The sequence below is a fragment of the Callospermophilus lateralis genome, chromosome 3 (assembly GCF_048772815.1).
Source record: "Callospermophilus lateralis isolate mCalLat2 chromosome 3, mCalLat2.hap1, whole genome shotgun sequence".
In the NCBI taxonomy this organism is placed as follows: domain Eukaryota; kingdom Metazoa; phylum Chordata; class Mammalia; order Rodentia; family Sciuridae; genus Callospermophilus; species Callospermophilus lateralis.
Window position 1 is genome coordinate 119,289,182 of NC_135307.1, and position 18,836 is coordinate 119,308,017.

The 18,836-nt window shown below is 36.2% G+C and overlaps 1 protein-coding gene across 9 annotated transcripts in view; it reads left to right on the forward strand.

Moving 5' to 3' along the window:
• Positions 1-18,836, forward strand: part of Scaper (S-phase cyclin A associated protein in the ER) — a 447,154-nt gene that overhangs the window by 377,787 nt on the left and 50,531 nt on the right. For all 9 annotated transcript variants that reach the window (XR_013090777.1, XM_076851161.1, XM_076851163.1 and 6 more), the window contains 2 exons: positions 3,507-3,739; positions 13,258-13,413. Coding sequence is in view for 8 of the 9 variants with exons in the window: in XM_076851161.1 (XP_076707276.1) it covers positions 3,507-3,739; positions 13,258-13,413 (389 nt within the window). In the remaining variant the exon portion in view is untranslated. The remainder of the gene's footprint in view (positions 1-3,506; positions 3,740-13,257; positions 13,414-18,836) is intronic.

An 18,836-nucleotide genomic window follows, 5' to 3' on the forward strand; every position in this document is an offset into this window, starting at 1 on the left:
CTCTCCTCTAGAGCTTGGTTTCTCCAAAGATAAAATGAAAAGATGTGATTCTAAGATTATTTTTATACCTAAAACTACGTGAAATAGCCACAGATTTTAAGAAGGTCAAATATCTATTGAGAGGAGAAAGAAAATATGCAGTAAGAATATATGCATGAAATTATCTTGTAATTTTCTGACTTTTAAGAATAAGACAATGATCACACCCATGTATGATAAAGAAATACACTAAAGGAGGAGCTGGGGGTTTAGCTTAGTGTTAGAGTATGTGCTTAGCCTGTGCAAACCCTTCGTTCTGTCCCTAGCACCAAAAGGAAAAAGAAAGGAAAAGAATATACTAAAGGAAAAATCTTTCATCCATTTGAAAAGAAGTGTGGTTTTAGATTTCTGCCTCAGAGGTGATAGATTCAGAAGTGCCCAGAGTTACAAAGCTCTTTTTTCCCAGTCCAGGCCTGCTACACACTAGCAGGTGGTAGTTACAGGCACTACTGCATGCTGAGTAGCTAACCTTCCCCTGCCCTCCATAGACCACCCACCCCAGAAAGGAATGTGTTCCAGACACAGGTAAGCCAGGTGTTCTATAGAGCAGGGGGGAAGGGAGGATGTTGCTTGCACACCTTTCCTGAAGGACTGGCTCCTCAACTTGCAGTATGCCCTTGACCTGGCAGCTGTGCTAAAAGTACATTTAAATTCAAGTTTTGGTCTATAAGCAGATACCAGAACTGTGGTAAATATGCATTTCATTTATTGAAGGTATCCCAAAAAAGTAAACCGTTCCTGCATTACTTCACTTCTGGCAAATAGCAGTGATGTCTGTGAAATAATTTAAAACCAGCAAAAGAAAAATCTACATAAAGAGGAGATTTTTTTTATGATCTTTTGAATAAAATGATGTCCTGTTTAGACACACACAAAAAAAGACTTCACCACCAAAGGTGGTGCAAAAGAATGCAAAAGAATACTCTAGCCAGGTGCAGTGTCACACATTTGTAATCCTAGCAGCTTGGGAGGCTGAGGCAGGAGGATCGCAAGTTCATAGCCAGCCTCAGCAACTGAGAAAGGCCGTGTCTCAAAAAAAAAAAAAAAAAAACTGGGGATGTGGCTCAGTGGTTAAGTGCCCTTGGGTTCAAACCTTGGTACAAAAACAAAAAACAAACAACAACAACAAAAAATACACTGTTCTCAGCAGTGAAAGGGCCAATACTGTGTAAGAGCACAACAAAACTGAAAAAATTAGGTGACTGAAAAAAAAATTAGGCTAGGCTATTGAAATAGCAGTGAAACTCAGTGAGACTGTTGGGGAAAAAGGAGATCACAGTGAGAAAGTAAAAGACTGATTAGAATAATGAAGGCATATAGGCCTGCACCTGGGTACCTGGGTTCATCCCAGCAGACTTGGCCTCTTGTTATCAGTGAACACTTTGTGTAACTGCTAGATTTTATGGAAGTTTTTCAGTTTGTGTGTACTTTATGAGACACTGACAAAATGGTGTCTATGAAATTAAGTACGAAGTCCTGATGAAATTAAAAATCAGAAGTTGTCAGCTACAGAAAATATAATAAGAGTATAAAAATATATTTGATTTATTTTACATTAAGATGCTTGAGCTGGGTGCGGTGGTACACACCTGTAATCCCAGCAGCTGAGATTTGAACTGGCAGTGGGGATCACAAGTTCAAAGCCAGCCTCAGCAAAAATGAGGTCCTAAGCAATTCTGCGAGACCCTGTCTCTAAATAAAATACAAAATAGGGCTGGGGATGTGACTCAGTGGTTGAAGTGCCCCTGAGTTCAATCCCTGGTACATTTCCCACCCACCCCCAAAAAGAGACTGACAATGAATGTTAATGACAATGATACACAACTAGGAAACTCAACATACAAAAGATAAAAAGTTCTCAGTGAAGCCAAAAATTTGAATAATATTTTAGTCTGTTTTTTCGCCACTGTGACCAAAAGAACAATTTTAGAGGAGGAGAAGTTTATTTGGTACTAACAGTTTCAAAGATCTCAGTCCACAGACGGTTGACTCCGTTGCTGTGTGCTCCAGATGAGGCAAAACATCAGGGCAGAAGGGCATGGAGGAGAAAAGCAGCTCAGAACATGACAATCAGGAAGGAGGGAGAGGGCTCCCCTCATCACAGACAAAATATAAACCCCAAAGGCATGCTCCCCAGTGACTCCCCTTCTCTGACCATACTGTACCTGCCCTAGTTACCAACCTGTTAATCCCTATCCGGCTCTTTCCCAATCATTTCACCTATAAACTTTCTTGCATTGTCTCACACATGAGCTTTTGGGGGACACCTAATATATAAGCCATAACAGATAAAAAAGTAACTATCAACATCATTTATTAAGTAGGTTGCTCTAAATATTTACATAGTCATAATAGAAAAAAACAATATTACTATGCAGTCGGTAGTGCTCTGTGCCAAATGCTTTTATTCTCTTCCTTTTTCCAAATACAGAATGATATTTCCTGGCTCCTTTGTGATTGGGTTTGACTCTGTGACTAGTTCTGACCAATAAGTTGCTAGTGTTTATAAAGATCCTCTTTTGGAGTCAAGCGATTGATTATTCCTTTATCTTTGATAGAACTGGTAGAGAATACAGCAAAGGGGCTGGGGTTGTGGCTCAGCGGTAGAGCGCTTGGCTAGCACATGCAAGGCCCTGGGTTCGATCATCAGCATCACATAAAAATAAATAAATAAAAATAAAGGTATTGTGTCCAACTACAACTAAAAAATCAAAAAATTTTTTAAAAAAGAATGAAGCAAAGGCCAGTTGCTGCTAAGTGTGTTGTGGTATATAATAGTTTACTAAATTTATTTCCATTCTTACTTGAACTTCATAGTAATTCTGGGAAGTAGAGACATATAGAAGGCAAGAACTTAGATCCTATAGGTACAGAGCCAAAATTCAAGCCTTCATTCTGGCTCCAAGTCAACTTTTAATAACTGTGTTACTTCCCAAATTATTATACACAGCAGAGTGTGATCCCCATGTACTAGGGAAAACTAACTTTGCCATTTGGTAATAAATGCAAATTTTACCCTAATAGATTAATTTAGTTTAGATATTTTAAAAATTCACTCCAAAAAGAAACAATTTTGTCAGTCTGTTAATTGCTTTGTTTTCTGAATTAATGTAAATTTTTAATGTAGTTCACAATTTACTTTGTGCCTATGCATATACTAAGCATTTTATGTTCATTAGCTCATTTAATCCTCATAAAAATCTATAACATAGGTACTATCAATATCCCTGTTTTACAGATGAGAAAATTGGAGTTTAGAAATACTAACCTGCCCAAGGTCACCCAACTAATGAATGCAGAGCTGAGATTTGAACTGACAATCTAACTTCAAAGCCAACACTCTTGAACATTTTAGATTGTCTCCTGTAGAATTTCAAAATTATGATTCTAGAAATGTTCTTAATCATCTCTGCCCATTTTTGGTGGTTTTATTGAAACCCATGTACTGTTCTTTTTTTTTCTTCTAGGTTTATGTTCCAGATGAAAATAATGCTATTTTGGGAAGAAATACAAATAAACAAGTTTTTGAAGGCCTGACAACTGGACTTCTCAAAGTCACTGCTGTGGTTTTTGGCTGCCTGATTGCCAATCGACCAGATGGAAACAGCCGTCCAGCCACACCAAAAATATCAACACAGGAAATGAAAAACAAATCCACACAAGTTGATGCTTTTAACAGTCGAGTTCAAGACCTTATCAGGTAAAATTCCTATATTTCTTAAAGCTTTATTCTATTTTTTAAAAAATCATATTAAAATAACTTAAATCTTAGGGCCCACATGATGGCAGTGTATCTCACAACACTATACAGAAATATACCACATTTTATATAGAGAAGGAAAATCCTCTTAATAGTTAGAGCTTGCTGCCATTTTTGATATTTAGATATGCGATATTAGTGTATATAGTGTCAGAGCCTTTACAGTGGTGTATTTTTTTTTTCGTGGTGCTGGGGATTGAACCAGGGCCTTATGCGTGAAGGCAAGCACTCTTTCAACTGAGCTATATCCACAGCCCTACATTGTTCTTGATATCAACTTTTTCTGACTGAAAAAAGTCTGAGAATTCAGCTCAGTTCATCTCTGGTTGTGAATTTGTTACCATTTTTGGAGCACCCATTACATGTAAGGTATTGTAATAGAGCCTGTGCAGCACTGTTAAATGTAGGATTTCTTTTTTTTTTTTTTTTTTTTTTTTAAGGAGAGAGAGAGAGAGAGAGAATTTTTAAATATTTATTTCTTAGTTCTCGGCGGACACAACATCTTTGTATGTGGTGCTGAGGATCGAACCAGGGCCGCACGCATGCCAGGCGAGCGCGCTACCGCTTGAGCCACATCCCCAGTCCATAGGATTTCTAATTTAGACTTTGTAAATGATGAAATTGCTCAAAAAGGTTTAAGTACTTTGGCCAAGATTATTCAATAAATAAGCTAAAAAGTAGTAGGAAAACTGAGACTGGCACTCACATCTAGCTGGATTCCCAGCATCTGTATGCTTTCCAGTAAGTACACAAATGTGACAATTTCTGACACCTGTTCAAGGTCAGCCTTGCTTCCTTCCAAGGTCTCATTTTCTCCAGGGAAATTTACTCCTACTTTGGCATTTGAACTCTTTTTTCCTTAGTGAATCTTGAACCAGGTAGGACATTTAATTTCCCAGTAGGGTTCCATCTGGTGTTAATCAGTTACCTGTTCCAAAGTCAGTGACTCTGCTGTGGTCTGCAGTGATCTCTGGCTCCCCAAATCCCTGCAATTTGTTGCTCTCTGAAGCTTATGATAGGTTAGTAGGAGAAAGAGAATGCCTTCCTCTGCATTTACTTCTTTCACAGTTCATAAATTTCCTCTGGCTTCTTGTAGTGCTTTCTTGGAAACAGTTGTTTAATTCAGTATCTTCCTTACTCTTGATTACTTTGTTCACTTATCCCTTCCATCTGCCTGCCCTCTTTCCCCAAGCATATTTATTGCTGGAGAGCACCAGGCCCTTTGGGTCCACAACCATTTATCTTACAGCACTTGACTTTTACCCTTTCTGCCCTTTCTCTCAGTTGCTTGATCCCATTCAATTTCCCCATGTCCTCTTGGTCATTGTAGAACTTAGCCCACTCTGTTGATGAATACCATTCTGTCCCAGCATTCTCCCTTGGGCTACCATGTGATGCAGCAGCCCTGCATTCTTGTCATCCAGACAACTTAGCCACATGCCTCAGCTGTGATGAGGCAGAAGGCACAAGCTAATGCATCAGTGCAATTCCAGTGGGCCCTCCAGGAGAAAATATATACATTTTCACATATCTAATAGTTAGCAAATCCTTCTTAAAGGAGGGAAGGCATTATGGAAAAAATCAGTAGTGGTATTCTGTCAGCCAAATAAATTGTGTGTCTTTTAAAGGTTGATTTTCAGTCATAACCCTATGCTGGTCCTTCTCTGATTTGAACCACTTTGGATGAAAATTGTTTTCTTACAGTTAATGCATTGTTAGTTAACTTAATGATGCCTATGTGTAGAACCACAGCCATATCTCTGATTCTGCCTAGTGTAGCACAGAGAGCAGGTTTATTCAATTCCTTAATTGCTTTCGTACCTCCCCAAGTATGAACTGACAAGAAACCTCAGTACACTCACAGCTACATCCTGGACATTTTTTCCAGTTGTGAAGTTGATTCATTAGGTTCCTGCCACATCTTTGGAGCTGGCTATAGCATGTACCTCTGAGTAGAGCTAGAGCAGAGATGGAGGAGACTTTGACATACATCTTTTCCTTCTCCTCATCTGGCATTTAAGGGGCAAGGATGTATGTTTTTCAATGTTTAAATATTCTATATTTTATTATGAAATATATCAATGTACATAAAAACAAAATAATAGATACATGTGTATCCACAATTAACTGATAACATTTTTCTTTATTTTAGACTTTTAACTTTTATATTATTATTTAGATTCCAAATATAGATGCAGCTGCCTCTGCATCTCCATCCTTTTTCCCTTACTCTGTCCCAAGAGTTAAATCACTATGTTGGGGTTTATGTATATCATTTCCGTGTGTGTGTGGGGGGGTACTCTCATGTGTATCCATAAAGAGCATATTCTACTTTCTATTTTCGTGATTTTTTAAAATTTACATATATGCTTTTGATACTGTTTTGTCAATTACTGATTTAATGCTGTTAAACATAACATGTTGAAATATTTTTTCAGCTTTATGTTGATTCATATAAATCTGGTTAATGCATTTTAACTGCTCTACAATTCTATTCTGTTCTGTGAAAAAATTTCAAACTTGTTTATCCTTTTCCAATAGTTTCTTACTTTTCACTATATCAAGTAATGATGTAGACATCTTTATAGAAATTTACTTTGTACTTATTTGAGAGTTTCTTAAGGATAAATACCTAAAGGAGGAATTTATGGGTGACATGACAAGTGCATGTTTAACTTCACCTGGTAACACAGAACTGTTTTTCCAAAGTACGAATATTAGCTCCCATCACCAAAAACTAAGAGTTCCCATTTCCCCATATCTTTGCCAGTGCTTTGCAATGGTATTTGGTTGTTGTTTTCATTTAAATTGTGTTTATTACTACTAGTGAGACTGAATGTTGTTTATCAAATATTGGTCAACCAGAATTCAGTTACAGAAAACAGAAACTATTATAGCAATATTTATTTATTTATGATACTGGGGATTAAATGCAGGGGTACTCTACTTCTGAGCTACATCTCCAGCATTTTTTTTTTAATTTTGAGACAGTGTCTTGCTAAGTGCCCTGGCTGGCTTTTAACTTGGAATCCTTCTGCCTCATCCTCCTGAGTTGCTGGGATTATAGATGTGTATCACTGTAAGTGACTATTATGGCAATTTTAAGCAGAAATGAATTTAATACAGAAAATTGAGTACTTATAAATTTATCTATGCTCATTTTCCAGGAACGACTCCCAGAACAATTCTGCAAAACTAAAGGGGTATTATATCTATCAAAATCAAGAGTTACTATGTATTTTATAATCAAGAACTATGCTAAACCAGTGGAACTATTCAGTTCAATAGCTCACTGCCTTAACATAGCAAGAAGCTACCACTACCCATGCTACAACAGTGTGCCCATCTTGTCTCTCAGCCTCCAAGATATTTCCATAGACAAACAAAATGACTTTTTGAACACACTTAGCAAATGAAAAAATACACAAGAGTAGTCACTAGTTCATTTTTACTTTCTAAATTTAGCTTTTAAAACCAAACATGGTGGCACACACCTGTAATCCCAGTGTCTTGGCAGGCTGAGGCAGGAGGATCACAGGTTCAAGGTCAGCCTAGACAACTTAATGAGCCCTTGTCTCAAAATTTAAAAAAATAAAAAGGACTGGGGTTATAGCTTAGTGGTAGAGCATCCCTGGGTTCAATCCCTAGTACCAAAAAAATAAATAAATTTAAAGTTTAAATGAGCATAATACAGCTAATGGCTACTATACTAGAGTATAGTTCTTTATTCTTTATTTTTCTAGTTCTAGCAGTTACTAAAAGAGGAGTGTTAAAATCTTCAACTCTGATAAAAGATTAAATTTGTTTCATGCATCTTGAAGTTCTATTATTAGATATGTTTTAGTACTATTAACGTCTTACAGATGGAATAGCCCTCTTATCATTATTTTTATCTATTTGTGTTAAATACTCCTTGTTTTGAAATCTAATTGTTTAATATTAATATGCCTCAGCCAACTTCTTATGTGTATTGTTTAATCTGTTTTGTTACATCTTTGGTTTTTTTTTTTCTTTAAACACTCGGACTTCCATCATTTCTTATGAAAAACCAGCTTTTATTCATATCATTTTTTCCCCTGTAAGTTACATGTCTTTTTTCTCTCCAACTTTCAATCATTTTTTCTTTTTCCTTGAATTTCAGGAGTTTGGCAGTGATTTGCTTAGATGTAGTTTTCTTTAGGCTTATTCTGATTGAGGTTGGATAAGCATCCTGAATCTATAAGTTGTTACTTTTCCACCAAAATAGAAATCTGTTTTAAAATACCTTTTCACAAAGAAAAGTTAAGGTCCAGATGCTTTACTTGTAAAATTCTCTGAAACATCTAAGAGAGAAGTAATACCAGTCATACATACAGTCTTTCAGAGGAAACGAGGAAATACTTGCCACTTTATTTTTAATGCCAGTATAACTTAATCTGACCAAAATATTCCAAAAAAGAAAATTACACATTAATATTCCTTGTGACCATAAATGTAGAAATCCTTAACAAAACTTTATAACAATTAAATCCAGCAAGATATTAGAGGATAATCCATCGTGACCGAGACTTATTCTATGACTGCATGGTTAGTCTCACCACTCAGAAATTACCATATTAATAACCAAAAACCATATCCTTCTTGAAAACTAACATTGCAAGCTACATTTTCATGGATAATAGCAGAAGACAGAAAGCTTCTGGGTCAAAGACAGAAAATAATTATTAACAAACAGCAAGCAGTTTGAGCTATTCTCACCCATAAATCTCACAGGAATAATAGAGGGTGGTCCCAGATGAATGTTGCACATACAGTGGGTTTGCATCATACTTGAGAAATCTCACAAGCTTAGGAAGTCCCAGTCTTTTATAATAGACCTGCTGAACCTTCACCTGGAGAGGGACATTGTCTTTATTACACTGGACAACAAACAAACCTACCCTTTAAAAGCTATAAAGGAAGAATGTTTCACATCTCTGTCTTCTAAGGCCTTTCCTTTTATAGATATTTATCAGAAAAGATTATATAGCACAAAAGCTGTCACTTCATCTTTTCATAAGGCATGCAGAAATCAGAAACCCATGAGGAATTATTTCCTGACACTGACCCGCCCTGCAAAAAAAAAAAAAAAGACATTATATAATCAGTAGTTGCAACAAAAGTATTTTACAGAATACAACACATTCATGTTATTTAAAACATGTGCACACAGAAAATTGGGAAATGACAAGAAAATCTACAGTACTTTATGATTCACAAGAACTGTTCATTTTCACCATTTTTATGTAGCATTGTTGCTGAAAATGCTAGCTAGTTCAGTTAGAGGAAATTTTTAAAAGGCATAAAGTTTGTAAAAAATAAAATAAAACTTGTTATTTGTAGTGTCATGTTACATATTGTAGAAAAACAATGTAATCTGCCAAGAAAAATAAAAATAATTGAAACTATAATGAGGTTTCAGCAAGGTTGGAGGATATAAATAAAACTTGTACAGAAGTCAGTTGTGTTGCTATGTATAGCATCAAATAGTTAGAAATTAAAACTTGGACTGGGGATATAGCTTAGTGATAGAGTGCTTACCTGGCATGCATAAAGCCCTAGGTTTGATCAATACCACTGCCAAAGAATAAAATAAAATTGAAAAAATAATGCCATTAATAAAAACCATCCAAAAATATCAGATACCTCCAAATAAATCTCTTGCAACACCTCTATGAAGCATGACTGATAAAATTAAAGAAGACCTAATAAATGGAGAATATATATCATATCCATGGGTCAGAAGACTCAATATTATTAAAACACTATGTCTTCCCAAGTTGATTTACAGATTTAATGCAGTACTAATCAAAATCCTTAGTAGGCTCTGATAGAAATTTATAAGTCAGTTCTAGAATTTATATGGAAATGCCAAAGATCTAGAATACCCAGAACCATTGTGAAAAAGAATAAGGTCAGAGAATTTGCCAGATTTTAAGACTATAGTGTAAAGATAGCCTCCAAAATAGGTTTTTTAAAAAAAAGCCCACAGACCTCACAAAGTCCAAAGTTTGTGAGGTTTTTGGTTTGGTTTGGTTCTGGTTCTAAGACTGGTATCGGAAACCCACTTAAGCCCTTTTCATCTTAAGACTAGATTGTTGTAGCTTAGTATGGTCATATTAGTCTCAGAAATAATTTCACATCCTTGTTTAAAAATTTAAACTTTAGTAAGGAACCCCCCCCCAAAAAAAAATATCCCACAAAAAACAACATGTTTACTGGAAAGAAGACTCTTACCAGGGGTCAGTAGATCTTAAAATGTTTCAACTCTCCTGCTTGGGCTAGTGTTTTGCCCTTCTTTGAACCTCAGTTTCTTTCTCTATCAGATGGAAATCGTAATATAATCCTCAGATAGTGAATTTGGTTTTCTTATACCCTGCTTTATTCAAAGTTTTAAAAATATAATGTAGCTACTCATATCAAGAAGCCTAAAAAATTGTGTACCTCTTTAATTCAGTAACTCTAGTTTCGGAAAGTAATCTGAAATCTGGCAAAGATTTGTACACAAAATATTAATCACAACCTGGTTCATAATAGTGAATTTTAAAAACAACCAAAAAGTTCCAAAAAATTCCATTTCACTATATTCAATCATTAAAATTATGTTTGTGACCTCTGGAATCTAGATCATTTAACAGGAAAGACTTAGTTGAAAAAAACATGTTATATGATACCATAAGCATATACTCAGCAAAATTCAATTTGTGCCAGAGTATATAGAATAAACAATCAGGTTTCATCAACAAATAAATTTGAAAAGAGGATTAAAAAGAGAAAGAGATGGAGAGGTAAACAATAGATTAAAGAGACTTAAGACATATTAATTAGTCATAATGCATAATTCTCATTCTTTTTTAATTTAAAAAATAATAACGTCAGGCTGGGGATGTGGCTCAAGCAGTAACACGTTCGCCTGGCATGCGCGCGGCACTGAGTTCGATCCTCAGCACCACATAAAAATAAAATAAAGATGTTGTGTCCACCGAAAACTGAAAAATAAATATTAAAAATTCTCTCTCTCAAAAAAAATAATAAAATAATAATAATAATAACATGAATCAAGTTATACTATTTGTTCTTGAACAAGAATTACAGAAACTAGGGGCTGGGGCTGTAGGTCAGTGGTAGATCACTTGCCTAGAACAGGTGAGGCACTAGGTTTGATCCCCAGCACCATATAAAAATAAAATACAGATATTGTGTCCACCTACAACTAAAAAATAAATGCTTAAAAAAAGATATTGTGTTCATCTAAAACTAAAAAATATATTTAAAAAAGAATTACAGAAACTATGTTTTTTTAAAAAAAAACTATTTCTCTCACCTGTAAAAGGAAACAAAAAGTATATAACCTTAATTGTGAGAAAAAACAAATACAAGCTGGGAACATTCTACTAAACAATTTGTTGATATTCTTCAAAAATATCAATATCATGAGAGAAAAAGAATGAAAAACTGTTTCAAATTAAAGATCTCATAGTAAATTCAACAGGTAATCCCGACAGAGTCATAGACAAGGAAAATGAAATCTGTGAAGGACATAACTACAATAATTATTGAAATGGCAATATTAACTATAGATTAGATAATAGCATTTTTTTCATGGTGCCTATACTGTGACTATGTAGGGGAAAAATTGGAGCTCGATGCCAACACTCCAAGTATGGTATTAGAGCTTTGTCTATTAACTATACTGTGTCTTCTTGGCTTCATTTTATAAGCAGATATTCTCCATATAACAAATAAGTTGGCTACCAGCAACCCCCAGACACATGTCTCTTGGTTTCTCAGCAGAAAGAGATTCTTGATATGGTCATGTATTAATCCTCCTCAGGTCATGTGCCCATCCTGAAACTACTCATTAAGACACATACAAACAAAGATGTTGTGTCCGCCGAGAACTAAAAAATAAATATTAAAAAAATTTAAAAAAAAAAAAAAAGACACAGGTGTTAAGTAGTTTGGCTCTCCTGGAGCACATGCTCGCTCCTGCTGTCAGAATACCATATTCAGCAACTCAGAATGTGCTAAGCAAACAGAAACCAAAGCTTTCATATTCTGCTCCCTCATGGAGTTCCTGGAAAAATTCACTGGAATGATAAATGTAAAATACTTTTTAAATTAAAAAGTTCTGTGCAGGGCTGGGGCTGTAACTCAGTGGTAGAGTGCCTGCCTTGCATGTGTAAGGCACTGGGTTCAATCCTCAGCACCACATAAAAATAAATAAATTGTGTCCATCTACAATGAAGCAAAAATTTTTAAAAAGTTTTGTGCAAAGGTAAGAGCCATTTCTAAAAGCTCATTTCATTAATTTAAACCATAATAAGATTCTCAATGTGTGTGTGTGTGTGTGTGTGTGTGTGTGTGTGTATAAATCAGCTTCCTTCACTAGAATAGGACTTGTGATCATCATTTTATTCTTCCCAATTTTAAAACTCTAGAGGAAGTTCAGTAGCCCAGGTGGATATATTTCCTAATGTAAGAGGAGAAAGGGGACATTATTTTGCACCTTCTAAATAGTGAACTTGGAGGAGACCACTGACATTAATTATTCATCAAATTCTTCCTTTTACAAAAAGATGTGTTGGCAAATGAATAGTATCGGGAAGCAAATTGTATTTATAAGCAGAGATATCAATTCCTTTGCACATAATGCTGAGGGTTAACATGCTGATTTTTGGAACTACTTTATTTCAGTCCTATCCTTTTCATACATGTAAATGCAGTAGCACAGAATCTTTATAAAATCTTTAAATGAAGATTGATTTATATATAAGGCCATTTATAGTTTCAAAATATTCTTTTAAATGATTCCTGCTTCATAGACAAATAGAAGAGCCACTATTATCAGTCCAGTTTAATAAACAGCTTTACAAAAATAGAGCTGTTTATTAAACTAAAAAAGTGAAAGTGACTTCTTTCATGTTTTGTCAAACCTCAGGACCTCAGGTACTTTTCAGAATATAAAACAATTAGGCTCTCAATGCTTGTTATGCTTTGAATGGTGATGAGATTTTATAAAATGGAGAACCAATAGTTGGAATTAGAATTTTAAGTTGTAACAAGAGTATCTTGGTCACATCATCATAGCTTCTAAATCCCTGCATTTGCTGAATTTGGCTTTTAAAAGTACTATGGAATAAATTCCTTTACCTATTGTTGGACTGTTTAGATCAGGAAGAATGATTGGATAATCATTTTAATCATTTTTGTTTAAAGATAACAATTACAATAACCAAAAGAGAAAAAGATTATTGACATAGCTGACTATTTAGGATGAAATCTAAGAAAATTGATACTGGAAGTGCGTTACTCAAACCAAGACTGTGTGTGCTTTTTTTGAACAGTCCAAATCTGTATATGATAAGATTTATCATGGAAAGTCAAGATGTTTCTGGCCTATGCAAATTGATAACATCCATTTTCTCCCCTACATCTAGCTATGTGGTAAACATGGGTCTGATTGACAAATTGTGTGGCTGCTTCCTCTCCGTGCAAGGCCCAGTAGATGAAAATCCCAAGATGGCCACTTTTCTGCAGCATGCTGCGGGACTCTTACATGGAATATGTAAGCTGTGCTTTGCTGTCACTGGAAGGTAAGACTCAATTTTTGGACCATCTCTTCAATTTTTTCCCATCTTTGGGTCATTTCATAGGTGTATACATAGGTATATATATATATATATATATATAGGTGTCATTTGGCATCCTTTTCGTCTTGTCTTTTCTTTGTCATTGGTCTCCTTTTTTTTATGTTTAAGAAGTTGACATTTATTAAAAGTTTGAGGAGGGCTGGGGTTGTGGTTCTGTGGTAGAACACTTGCCCAGCACATGTGAGGCACTGGGTTTGCCTGCTTTTCAGCACCATAGATAGATAGATAGATAGATAGATAGATAGATAGATAGTCGGTTCATCAACAACTAAAAAAAAAATGTAAAAGTTAAAGGAAATTCTCCACCCCTGATTAAGTAAAAGTATAAAAAAAAAAATTCCATGTTACTGATTTGACTAACTAATATTGTTTTTCCATGTTGAGATATATATTTCAGTTCTCATCTTTTCAGGCCTTAGGCTCCTGCCAGAGTTTGTTTTTCTTGTTGATATTATAAATTTGACTACCAAGCTGGGTGTGGTGTTGCATACTGGTAATCCCAGTGGCTTAGGAAGCTAAGGCAGGAGTATTGCAAGTTTAAAGCCAGCCTCAGCAACCTAGTGAGGTCCTAAGTAACTTAGCAAGACCCTGTCTCAAAATAAAATATAAAAAGAGTAGATGGATATAGGGGCTAGGGCTGTGGCTCAGAGGTAGAGCACTTGCCTAGCATATGTGAGGCACTGGTTCAATCCTCAGCACCACATAAAAATGAAATAAAGATATTGTGTCCACCTACAACTAAAACATAAATTAAAAAAACAAGGTAGGGGATGTGGCTCAGTGGTTAAGTGCCTCTGGATTCAATCCCCTTAAAGAGTCTTAAGATTGCATCTATTCCTTCCACTGAGATCCAGAGGAATCAAGTGATTCTCCTTGAGTCCATGAGTCAGACCCTCAGCACAGCATAACACAACCTCAGTGCTTGTGTTCACCATTCACCTGCTTTTAATTATAGCCTCCTAGATTTATTTATTGTCCTTTTTGTTCCTTCTTCCAAAGTACTTCCATAAATAAAGGAAGGGAACCATCTACAAACAGTAGCCCCCTGAAGTTATGAAGCCATAACCCTGGGCATGGTTAAAGTCATTGTGCCAGAGACTACTACTGGTCTGATTGGCTATTTAGACCATCCCACCCAATCCCACCCTGTAGACTGTCCCTAAAGATATGTGATCCATATATATTTAGTGTACACTAAATGCCAGTGACTCAGAGTAGTGTGTGTGTGTGCGCACGCACGTGTGCACGAATGTGTGTGTAGTGTGTGGTGCTAGGGTTGAAATCAGGACCTCTTGCATGCTGGGCAAGCACCCTACCACTAAGCTACATCCTCACCCCTGTGCAGACTATTTTATGAGGATGTCTTTTTTTTTTCCTAGTTGTTGACTGACCTTTATTTTATTCATTTATTTATGCAGTGCTAAGAATTGAACCCAGTGCCTCACACAGGTGAGGCAAGCACTCTACCACTGAGCCCATAACCCCAGCCCTGAGGATGTCTTTTAAAATGAATATCCTCAACACTTTTTACTCCTTTATGAAAGAGTCCCTAAATCCACCTATTTATCTTTTCTTTTCTTTTTTTTTTTTTAAGAGAGAGGTGAGAGAGAGAGACAGAGAGAATTTTTAATATTTATTTTTTAGTTTTTGGCGGACACAACATCTTTGTTTGTATGTGGTGCTGAGGATCGAACCCGGGCTGCACGCATGCCAGGCGAGTGCACTACCGCTTGAGCCACATCCCTAGCCCTATTTATCTTTTCTCTTACCCAGTCTCTCATCAACGATCACATTCTAGAAAGATTAAAACTGTCTGAGATGTCAGGGAAGCACAGCATGGCCTGTATTCAGTATTCCAGTGGAATAGCTGAGAACTCAGAAAGTGATTATTTGGGGTCTTTTACCTACATAGGTGTGATATACAGAAGCTAGCTACAGTATTGGCTATTTAAGGGGCATAGGCACTTGCCAGCATCATAAAAGCTACCATGCTGCCCAGCTAGTTCCTCCCTGATGGTGTCTTCTCACTCAAGAGACCCTTTTTGGCTTTGACTGTTTTACTGTACATACCATCAAACTTCCAGCATCTCAAGTCTGTGTCACCTATACTTTTGAATCCGGATGAATATCACAAACATAAGCATTTCCATATGTGGTTGTTATTCATTAGTAGGCTTCAGTTTTCACATATTCAGTCACTTGAAGTCTTTGGGACTTGAGAGAAATCTAAAGGTCATCCAAGTCTCTAATTTTCTTAGACAGAAACACCAAGCCAAACTACTTGAATTAAAACTCAAGACTCCTGACTTGGTGCTTCTGCCTTGTACACTTGACTTTTTTATATTATTCAGAATGCAGGAGTGTGTATTACATTTCTTTGAAGATTTTCTTCATTCCATGGATGAAAAACAGATCCTTTTTTTTAACTTTATTTTTTTATTTGTTCCAACTTTACTAATCTCACTAATTCTTTTTTTTAATTTTTATTGTTGGTTGTTCAAAACATTACATAGTTCTTGACATATCATATTTCACACTTTGATTCAAGTGGGTTATGAACTCCCATTTTTACCCCATATACAGATTGCAGAATCACATCGGTTACACATCCACTGATTTGCATATTGCCATACCTAGTGTCTGTTGTATTCTGCTGCCTTTCCTATCCTCTTTTCTTTGATGTGCAATCATGCCTTTCTGACAACAGTCATAAGAGTATCTGCCCTATGCCAGATAAGGGATTGGTTAGTACTAAGCTAGGTACTTAGCATTATTGCCTTCAGGGAGCCGAGACTCTGGTATGGAATCAGATTTATAAACTATAACTGTAGCAAAAGAGCTGTGGTATAAGAGTGTGTGCACAGAAGAGGAAGGAAAACACTTCCAGAAGAGATCAAAAAAGGTTTTAGTAGGCTGAATCTTAAAGGATCCAAGGCAAATGGAGGAACAATGCAGTTGAGAATTTGTGCACTCTCTGGTGTAGCAGACATTATTTGGCCCATCTGGCAATCACCTGGCAACATCTTCCTATATTTCTCTATCTGAGGATGTTTCCTGGATAAGGAGCTATTAGCAAGAGTACAGGGCAGTTAACACCTTCCAGAGTAACTTTCAGGCAATGAATTAGAAGATAATATTCCAGCTTCCTTAGCCATCAGTGAGACAATTCTGAGGTGTGTTCTATACCGTATCTCAGAGAGTCCCCAGCAGTAAGCCATTCATTAACATATCCTTGATTTCCTTCCCTACTTCCTCAAAATAATCAACTTGCACCCATCTCCTTGTTTTAGGATCTGCTTTGGGGGCAACCCAAACCAACAGTTACAGATATGTAAGACTTTATGTCATGTTCAATTTGATGCTGCTGTGACTGGAGAGTAGCAGGAGATGAGCTGTTAAATGAGCTCCTTGAATGATAGTTCTTCAGAGGCTCAAGGAAAGACAAGGGCTAGACAAGAGCTATGAAAGGATACTGAAGTTGTTTAAGAGGGATCAAATTTCTATTATAGAAGGAGCATTCCTGAAAAGTGTGGGGATCACTGGAAATGGCAGAAGGATTAGCAAGAGACTCCTATAAGATAGAAGAAACATAGTCCCTGTAGGGTCAATGGAAAATGGGGAGGAGCAAATACATTTTGAAGAGGTGGAATAAATGTAAGAGAGATAGCACAGGGTTTGATGATGTGGGAGATGAAAAGAAGAAGAAATCTAGAATGATTTCCAAACTTCTGTTTGAAAATTTTAAGTGGTAGATGATATAGTCTCCAAATTAGGGAAAATTAACAGTTTTTCATAAGGGAAGCATGAGTTCAGTCCTAGAAATGCCTAAAGAATATCCAAGTAGACCAAAGTCCTCATGTGCATGTGTGAGAATATATAATATAATTGTTTTTATGTAACTGAATTTTAAATAAATCAGTAATATATTCTTGGTTTTCCTCCAGTATAATTTTCCTTTTTTAACCTCAATTCCTTAGCAAATTTCTATTAGTAATACTTACTTCAGGGGCTGGGGAGGTGGCTCAAGCAGTAGCATGCTCGCCTGGCATGCGCGGGACACTGGGTTCGATCCTCAGCACCACATAAAAATAAATAAAGATGTTGTGTCCACCAAAAACTAAAAAAATAAATATTAAAAAATTCTCTCTCTCTCTCTTTAAAAAAAAAGACTACTCCAGTCCCACCAGCAGTATATGAGTGAACCTTTTTCCCCACATCCTCACCAACACTTATTGTTGTTTATATGCATAATAGCTGTCATTCTGACTAGAATGAGATGAAATTTTAGAGTGGTTTTGATTTGCATTTCTCTAATTACTAGTGATGATGAACATTTTTTCATGTGTTTGTTGATTAATTATACATCATCTTCTGAGAAGTGTCTCTTCAGGTCCTTGGCCCATTTATTGGGTTGTTTGTTTTTTTGGTGTCTAGCTTTTTGAGTTCTTTATATACCCTAGTGATTAGTGCTCTATCTGATGTGTGAGAGTAAAGATTTGCTCCCAAGATGTAGGCTTTCTATTCATCTCATAGATTCTTTTGCTGGGAAGAAACTTTTTAGTTTGAGTTCATCCCATTTATTGATTCTTGACTTTAATTCTTGTGCCACAGCAGTATGGAGATTTCTTGGAAAATTGGGAATGGAACCACCATTTGACCTACTATCACTCTCCTTAAAAACAGCATACTAAGGGGAAAGGGGAAAAAAAAACAAGGGAGAGAATCGAATAACAGCAGATGGGGTAGAGAAAGAAGATGGGAGGGGAGGGGAGGGGGGATAGTAGAGGATAGGAAAGGTAGCAGAATACAACAGTCACTAATATGGCATTATGTAAAAACGTGGATATGTAACCGATGTGATTCTCCAATCTGTATTTGGGGTAAAAATGGGAGTTCATAACTCACATGAATCAAATGTATGAAAGATGATATGTCATGAGCTTTGTAATGTTTTGAACAACCAATAAAAAAAAAAAAAGCATACGACAGGGACACAGCCACATCAATGTTTATAGCAGCACAATTCACAATAGCTAAATTATGGAACCAACCTAGATGCCCTTCAATAGATGAATGGATAAAAAAAATTGTGGCATATATACACAATGGAATTTTACTCTGCAAAAAAAAGAGAATAAAATCATGGCATTTGCAGGTAAATGGATGGAGTTAGAGAAGATAATGCTAAGTGAAGTTAGCCAACCCCAAAAAACCAAATGCCGAATGTTTTCTTTGATATAAGGAGGCTGATTCATAGTGGGATAGAGAGAGGGAACTGGGAGGAACAGACGAATTCTAGATAGGGCAGAGGGCTGGAAGAGGAAGGAAGGGGGCATAGAGTAATTAATGATGGTGGAATGTGATGA